Source organism: Eutrema salsugineum, unplaced genomic scaffold, assembly GCF_000478725.1.
Source record: "Eutrema salsugineum unplaced genomic scaffold, Eutsalg1_0 scaffold_11, whole genome shotgun sequence".
NCBI lineage: Eukaryota > Viridiplantae > Streptophyta > Magnoliopsida > Brassicales > Brassicaceae > Eutrema > Eutrema salsugineum.
The window spans coordinates 5,056,048-5,065,024 of record NW_006256901.1 but is presented as its reverse complement, the minus strand read 5'-3'; the positions used below and the strand labels follow the sequence as shown (position 1 = coordinate 5,065,024).

General features: G+C 38.5%; 1 protein-coding gene across 1 annotated transcript; it reads left to right on the top strand.

The window, feature by feature from the left end:
* Nucleotides 1-2,243: 2,243 nt before the first annotated feature.
* On the top strand, nt 2,244-4,811 carry LOC18025945. Its single transcript, XM_024160500.1, has 3 exons — nt 2,244-2,547; nt 2,830-2,974; nt 3,068-4,811. Exons 1-3 carry the CDS (start codon nt 2,244-2,246, stop codon nt 4,809-4,811), a joined length of 2,193 nt encoding a protein of 730 aa, XP_024016268.1.
* Nucleotides 4,812-8,977: the final 4,166 nt, after the last annotated feature.

Below are 8,977 nucleotides of genomic sequence, written 5' to 3'. Positions count from 1 at the left end.
AAATGAACTAAAACGATACATAACATTTTTTCATTAATGTTACGTAGGAAAATCGTTGTGGTGATGACACATTAGATTTTTGACCTCAGAAATAATAGTATAGAAGATATTCTTAAACTAGATAGATAAAAATATGTAAATATCCCATATAATAAATTTACTAATAAATTTTTAGATAATCATAGATCATTCTAATTCTATAATGGTTTCAAATTTGAACTTAAAATCATTTGATATGTTTTCTCTATCTCATTAAAATGGATATAATTTATTTGCTAAATAAGGAGGGATCTGAGATTTTACCACCTGGCTAACCTTTTCATGGTAAATGTAACCATCAAGTATTGTATACCATGTTTTCTAATGGATCTAAATATAACATCATTTCTAATAGGTCTAAAAATTGTTGTAGCTGGAAATATAACGATGTAAATTTGTAAATAATAAGATAAAAGGGTATAGGGCCAATCTTCAAGAGGAGAAGAACCAGATGACAAATTAATAAACGATAAGTTTATCGCTCGATATCATAACAAGCACGGAACGAGAGAGTTTTAGACATGATAAAAGTGAACTGAACCAGTGTTTACAAGAACAAGAACGGAACGAGAGAGTTTTAGACATGATCAAAGTGAACTGAACGAGAGAGTATTAGGATCTTTAAGAGAGAGGTTTACAAGAACAAAAACAGAAAGTAAACAAGTGTTTCAGCTAAGAAGTAGATTGCTATTTGACCATTTGACCTTGCGTCCGGGTGGGTTTTGAGCTCGGCCCAATATGCTTTTTTCTCTTAGCTGATCTCGCTTGACTCCTTTGACTCCGGAAAGATTTCTTCCGTAAAGAAACTGAACCCTATTTTATTGGGCTGGGGTCTTTTTCCCATATATATATTTGTCCATTCATGAAATTGTTTTCATAATTTATAATAAATTAGATAACAAATCATGGCAAGCACCAAGTATTTAGGTGTTGATTGGTTCATCCGCAATCACCCGCAAACGCAGCGTTTGCGGTTGGTAGCAGTTAGTGACGTTTTATCACAATCATATAAATCGCTGCAAGCCGTTCCGTATTGTTTTATACCGCTGAAATCCAAAAGCTGCTTCCCGCCAGCGTTTGCGGTTGCGGGCGGTAACGGTTGGGTAAAAATTTTTAAAAAAAAATAAAATCACGCTAGAAAAAAAAATTAAAAGATCGCTCTAAAAACAATTATAAAACCCTAACCCTACTAATATTCTCCTATATATATATATAAACCTTAAACCTCTCATTTTTTCTATCAAGTTCTAGTCTCTAATCATGACTTTCATATCAGTTGAAGAAAATTAAGATACAAGTGTCATAATACTTTGGTTTAATTCATTTATATTAATTTTTCTGTTTTCACTTTTAAAGTAAGAAATTATAAATAAGTAAGAAATTTTTCTGTTTCCACTATTATAAAATTTATTAGTTTTTAAAATAATTATTTAGTATTTATTTATAATTTTTATTAATTATTTTAAAATAATAATTTTGATATTTATCATAATAATCTATATTATTCTTTTTATTATAATTATTTATGATATTTATTTTGATAATTTTATGTTTAATCGCTAAAACAACTGCTGGTTTGCCAGTCAAAAATGTCCCGCAAACAAACTCGCTTTTAAAAATTTAACCAGTCGTGCAAACCGCTGAATAACGCTCAAAACCGCAATCATCCGTTTCCGCAAATTCCCGGACTCACAACCGCAACCGCTGCGGTTAAACCAATCAAGCCCTTAATGCTCGTGGCGAAGTCATCAAAGTCTCTCATACCACTTATTGCTCAAGTAATGCCTCTTGTCAGCTCTAAGGATTCAGATTCGGATTAGAATTAATAAAATATGGCTTGTATGACCAATCTAGCCTGTTACACCTTATTATCCAGCGATAATTATTCTTAATATTTGATATTTCGAAATAATGTAAAATTAGTCTTTTATAATGGATTTTAAAAACTGAATTTTCAGACAATATACAAAACAAACTACTCGTTGACTTTCGATTCTGACAGCCTGTGTAAGCTTGAAAATGTCTCGTGATTTTCTGTTTTAATTACTTTGATATGTACAGTATATAAGTTTATATATCTATATCAGCGAGCACTAAGTTGATCATACTAATCATTACTCAAAATTTCTCATACCATTCACAAATTTACTTATAAGTCAAAACAATCTCTCTCTCTCTCTTTCTCTCTCTCGACAGCTCTTGCTATGGATTCGGAGTCGGAGCTCTCATCACTCCTTATTCAAGTAAACTCTGTCTTCATCTCTACGGATTCGTATATCGTGAGGCAGTCAAAGTTCGCATCACGCATTACTCAACTAATCTCTCTCATCAGGTCTATGAATTTGGATTCGCTGCCGAAGCCAGAATCAGAGCTCATATCACTTATTAAGAAGTTACTCTCTCTTTTCAACTCTATATCAGAAGCAGAACCGGAATTGGAGCTCGTATCACGCGTTAATCAAATAATGTCTCTCGTCAGCTCTGTAGATTCGGATTTGGAGCCGAGGCGGGAGGAGAAGCTCCATTCTCTCATTAATTCAATCCTCTCTCTCGAGCCGAACCCGGAAATCATATCACTCATTGATCAAATAATGTCTCTAGCCAAATATATGAATTTGAGTTTGGAGTCGAAGCTCCTGTCACTTATTACTCAAGTAATCTCTATCCTCCGCTCTACGGATTCAGAAACGGATTTGCAACCAAATCTTGAGGCAAAGCTACTATCACTCATTACTCAAATAATTTCACTCGGCCGCTCTTTGGACTTGGATTCGCCGCCGAAGCCGGAGTCAGAGCTCATATCACTCACTATTCAAACAATGTCTCTCTTCAACTCTATATCAAGATCAGAACCGGAGTCAGAACTAGTATCTCTCATTAATCAAATAATATCCCTCATCAGCTCTGAAGATTCGGATTCGGAGCCAACGTCAAAGTCCAACCTCGCTCCACTCATTTGCCAAATATACTCTCTCGAGCCGGAGCCGGAGATCATATCACTCAGTAAGCAAATAATCTCTCTCGCTAGATCCATGAACTCAGAGCCGGAGCGGTACGTTTCCTTATGCCCTCAAGTAGAAGTGAAACTTGAAGAAGGCAAATTTCGTGTGACTGGAAAAGTCCAACGGGGGAGGAATGAAAAGGGGGCATGTGACCCTAGAAACAAAGATTTCCACAACATAACAACAGGAGATTACACCGCTCACTTTCGCTGCCGAGATTGCAATGGCGAGGACCATGAAGAATATGAAAAGGCTCTAGTCGAGGTCAAACACCCTCTTCATCGAAAACATTCTCTCCAGCTTGTCATGTTGAGAATGAATAGTAGGACCAGGGAATGCTACTGTTGTGATGAATATCTCAGTGGGATATTTTATTATTGCTCAGTTTGCGACTATGCTATGAATATAGCTTGTGTGGAGGTTTCACAACTCTTAACTATGGACCACCCAAAGTGGCATGAGCATACACTCATTCTGTTCCCAAGACAAGCTTTCTTAACTTGTGATGTCTGTGCCTTGGCCGATTCAAGCTCCCCTATGTATATGTGTCCCCCTTGTGACTTTGTTGTCCATCGAAGATGCATCAACTTACCACAAGTCATAAGGATATCCCGCCATCTCCATCGTATCTCTTATACCTCTTCCTTTGACCAGGGAGATCGGTCTTGTGGTGTTTGTCGGTTAAAGATTAACAATGATTGTGGAGGTTATACTTGCATCAAAAATGATTGTTCATATGTGGCACATTCAAGATGTGCCACACAAAGAAATATTTGGGATGGTAAAGATTTTGAGGGAGAGCCGGAAGACACTGAAGAAGAAGTTGCACCGTTTGTGAGGATACGTGATGGGATCATACAACATTTCAGTCATGAACATCATTATTTGAAACTTGATGAGAGCCCGAGTAGAGACTACAACGACAATAAGCACTGTCAAGCATGTATCATGCCAATCTCTTCTGGTAACTTCTATTCTTGTATGCACTGTGAGTTCATTCTACATGAAACTTGTGCAAATCTTTCTCGCAAAACACATCATCCGACACATCCGCATTTGCTCACTTTAGTGGTTAAACAAGTCGAAAGAATTCAGACGTTGCTTCCATGTTCAGTGTGCCTTTCCCTTTGCACTGGTTTCTTCTATAAGTGCTTTGAAAAAGGATGTCGCTTTAAGGCACACGTGCAGTGCACCACAATTTCTGAGCCATTAGTCCATGAAAGTCATATGCATCCTTTGTTCTTGACATCCAAACCTGGAGAGCGGAGAACATGTTGTGTTTGCAAAGCGGTTTGCATAGCTTCACAAGAGGTTTCCATAATTTCACATGATGCTCGCAGGGAAGCATTCAATTGCACTGAGTGCAACTTTTCTTTGTGTTTCGAATGTGCTACTTTACCTCAAAAGATGAGGTATAAGCATGATAAACACATGCTAACTCTTTCTTATGGGAAGGACACAAATACCATAATGTATTGGTGTGAAGCTTGCGAGAGAAAAATAACCCAGAAAGAGGGGTTTTATAAGTGTGATGAGTATTGTTGTGTCACCTTACACATTGAATGTCTTCTTGGGCGGGACGTCTACATGAAGCCCGGTTTATTGTTCATATGGTCCACTCATACAAAAATAGATGCTCTGGACAATAATAATTGTATGTCGCGACCTATTTGCATCACTTGTAAGGAGCGCTGTCCATACAAAATAGTTTTCTTAAGTTTTGGATATATATATTGTTCCATGTCTTGTGTACGTAAGTTTCAGAACTAGAATGTAACCAATACAATGGCTTGATGATTATTGCTCTTATTGTGTAAGAAACTTTATTGTTATTTGTAACTTTCTTTTTTTGGGTAAATTGTACCATTCCAAAACTCTCATCAATTTACCATATGTTAGAGATGTTCTACAATATAATCTAGCATCGGTATTTTAGTAAAATGGTGGTTCTATGCAGACATCTTCTTGTTGAGATTTGCTCCAGTTACTGTTAGGGGCTACAAGAACTTTAAAGCAGTTATTCTTCTCCTCATTCGAAAAAATGGTTTCATAGGCGGCGGATACCATTAATCTTTCAAGAGGCTGTTGAGACTTGATGATGAGAATCACCTGAATTGGACTTGAACCGGACTGGTTTCTCAATTAGGAGGAGTCGGTTAGAACTCTTTCTTTGGTTCACGGTTAGTAGATTTAAACCGGCTTGACTTTCTGTAATTGACTTTACTATATAAGTAAAGCGTGTGTGTGTATAGACTCTCTCTTAGATCTAGAGGTTTACCGTTGTAAAGAGATAAGAGAGAGAGGGAGGTGCGATTCTGTATCGAAGAAGACGATAGTGAATTGCTGGATTTTTGACAGGCCGAGACGTATGGATATTACTCAAATCGAGGTCCCGAACTCGTAAAATTCTCTTGTGTTCTTACTTTTTTGCTAATCGGTAAAAACGAACAAATCAAGTTCAGAGAGAGAAATCAAGTGAGTGATCGTTGAGTAAATGGTTTAGGTTCGAATCGATCTGCGATCTTATTCCGTGTTGTTGAGCTGGATTTCTCAACAAGTGGTATCAGAGCCAAGGTTTTGGGTAAATTCGAATCAATGGCGGATGTGAAAACAATGGCGGATATAAAAACAAGCATCGCGATCTTTGACGGTCAAGGCGATTTCTCGATGTGGAAGAAAAGATGTTCGTTCATCTGTCGATTCTTGGATTGAAATCTTTTTTATCGGATAGTGCATTCTGCAAAGTCGAAGAAAAGAAAGGAGAAGAAGAATCTGCCTTTGAAGAAAGGAAAGCGAAAGAAGAAGCAGATTGGATCGAGAAAGAAGAAAAGGCTATGAATATTCTAATCTTAAATCTTGGGGATCAGGTTCTTCGGAAGCTCGATGAATGCAAATCTGCAACTGAGATCTGGTCTACTCTTGAAAGGTTATACAATACCAAGTCTCTTCCAAATCGTATCCATCTTCAACACAAGTTTTATACATTCCGAATGATAGAGACTAAGACTATAGATCAGAACGTTGATGAATTCCTGAAACTAGTCTCGGATCTAGGAAGTGTAAAAGTTTCAGTTTCTGAGGAAGTTCAAGCTATCCTGCTCTTGAGTTCTCTACCTCAAGCCTATAATAGTCTAAAAGAAACACTGAAATATGGTAGAGAAACTCTGTCAATGGAAACTGTGATTAGTGCTGCAAAGTCAAAAGAAATGGAGTTGCGAGTAGTTAAAGCCTCAGGAAATCAAAAGACTGGTGAAGCATATGCAGTTCGAGGAAGGTCTGAAAGAATGGATACTGGAAAAGATAGGGGGAATAGTAGATCACGATCTAAATCAGGTTCCAGGGTAACTTGCTGGTACTGCAAGAAAGATGGACATCTGAAAAAGGACTGTTTTGCAAGAAAACAAAAAATGGAGAGTGAAGAAGGAGCTGAGGCAGCTGTAGTCATAGATGTGACTCAAGAAGGTGGAGCTCTCACAGTATCTGAAAAATGGCACGAAGAGAAGTGGGTTATTGACTCAGGATGTTCATATCATATGACATCCAGGAGGGATTGGTTTGATACCTTCGAGGAGCTCTCTTCTGGACAGGTTCTACTTGGAGATGACAATGCTGTAGCTGTTGAAGGGACTGGATCCATAAACATCAAAGCCTTTGGAGGATCAGTCAAGCAGCTTACAAATGTCAGGTATATTCCAAAACTAAAACGGAACCTTATATCTACTGGAACGTTAGATAGACTAGGATTTGAACATTCTGGTGGTCATGGAAAAACTAGATTCTATAAGAATGGAAAGCTAGCGTTGCAAGGTAGTCTAGTTGGAACATTGTATTTGTTGGATGGTAAAACAATTTCAGGTCAAGCAAATAGCAATGTGTCGCAACAGAAAAGAAATGATGAGACGGTTCTTTGGCATAGACATCTTGCACACATGAGCATGAAGAACATGCAGATATTAGTCAGAAAAGGAATTATTGACAAAAAGAAGATTGGGAATCTCAGTTTCTGCGAGAGTTGTGTTATGGGCAAGCACAAGAAGCTAAGCTTTCATATAGGCAAGCATGATTCAGGGGAAGCTTTGAGATATGTACATTCGGATCTTTGGGGCTCTCCATCAGTCACCCCAAGCTTATCTGGAAAACAGTATTTCCTCTCTATCATCGATGATTACACCAGAAAGGTGTGGGTTTTCTTTCTAAGTGCCAAAAGTGAAGCATTCTCGAAGTTCTGTGAGTGGAAAAGGCTCGTAGAGAATCAACTGAATAAGAAAGTGAAGTGCATGCGCACTGACAACGGCCTTGAATTCTGCAACAATGAATTTGATGAATTCTGTAAACAACACGGCATAGAAAGGCACCATACCTGTACATACACTCCGCAACAAAATGGTGTTGCAGAGCGTATGAACAGGACAATAATGAAAAAGGTCAGATGCTTGCTGGATGAATCAGGTCTAGAAGAAGCATTCTGGGCAGAGGCGGTGTCAACTGTAGTGTATTTGATTAACCAGAGTCCATATACAGCAATTGATAGTAATATTCCAGAGGAGTTATGGCTGGGAAGAAAACCAGGTTACAGTCATCTGAGGAGGTTTGGTTCTTTAGCTTACGTTCACACAGATCAAGGCAAGCTCAAGCCGAGAGCATTGAAAGGAGTCTTTATTAGTTATCCCTCAGGCGTGAAAGGTTACAAAGTTTGGCTTCTTGATGAACAAAAATGTGTAATCAGCAGAAATGTGGTATTTGTTGAGAACAAGGTGTATAAGGATGTAAAAGATGCATCAGGTGATAGCTCTAAACATACTGAAGCTGAAAGAACAAGTGAGCTAGTTCTTGAATCTGGATTGGGTTCGAAAGAAACAATGGAACCCAGAAGCACTAGTGAAGAACAAGAAGCTGAAACAGAAGAAGAAAACAGTTCTGAGTTAGAGTTAGAAGGGGAGGATGGAAGTGGCTATCAGCTGGTTAGAGATAGGCCAAGGAGAGAGATTGTACTTCCTGCTAGACTTCAGGACTATGATATGGCTGCATTCGCATTTATTGCAGCTGAGGAACTAAGTCTTGAGGAACCAAGGGAGTATCAGGAAGCTATATGCAGTAAGGACAAGGATCTTTGGAATGGAGGTATGGATGAGGAGATGAGTTCTCTTGACAAGAATAAAACTTGGATCTTAGTAAGAAGGCCGAAGAACAGGAAGGTAATCGGGTGTAAGTGGGTTTATCGACTAAAACCAGGTATTCCAGGCATTGAAAAACCGAGGCATAAAGCCAGATTAGTCGCTAAAGGATATGCACAGAAAGAAGGAATTGATTATCAGGAAGTGTTCTCGCCTGTTGTAAAGCATTTGTCCATCAGATTTCTTCTATCTGCAGTTGTGAATCAAGATTTGGAACTTGAGCAACTAGATGTAAAAACGGCATTCTTACATGGTATTATCGAGGAAGAGATATTCATGGAGCAGCCAGAAGGGTACAAAGTAAGAGGAAAGGAGGACTATGTGTGTAAGCTACAAAAGGCATTGTATGGGCTTAAGCAAGCACCAAGGCAATGGAACAAATGTTTTGATCAGTTTGTGATCAGTCATGGGTTCGTTAAGAGTGACTACGATCATTGTGTCTATATCAAGGAAGCAAAAGGGGTTTTGTGACTCTGACTTCTCATCGGATCTTGATAGGCGGTGTTCTATCTCAGGGTATGTTTTTACGGTTGGAGGGAACACAATTAGCTGGAGGTCAAGTCTTCAACATGTGTTGGCTCTCTCAACTACTGAGGCGGAATAGATGGCCTTAGTTGAAGCTGTAAAGGAGGGAATTTGGTTAAAGGGTTTGGCTGAAGAATTCGGTTTCAAGTAAGAATGGGTTGATGTGTGGTGTGATTCTCAGAGTGCTCTCTGCTTAGCTAAGAACAATGTACACCATGATAGAACGAAGCACATCAG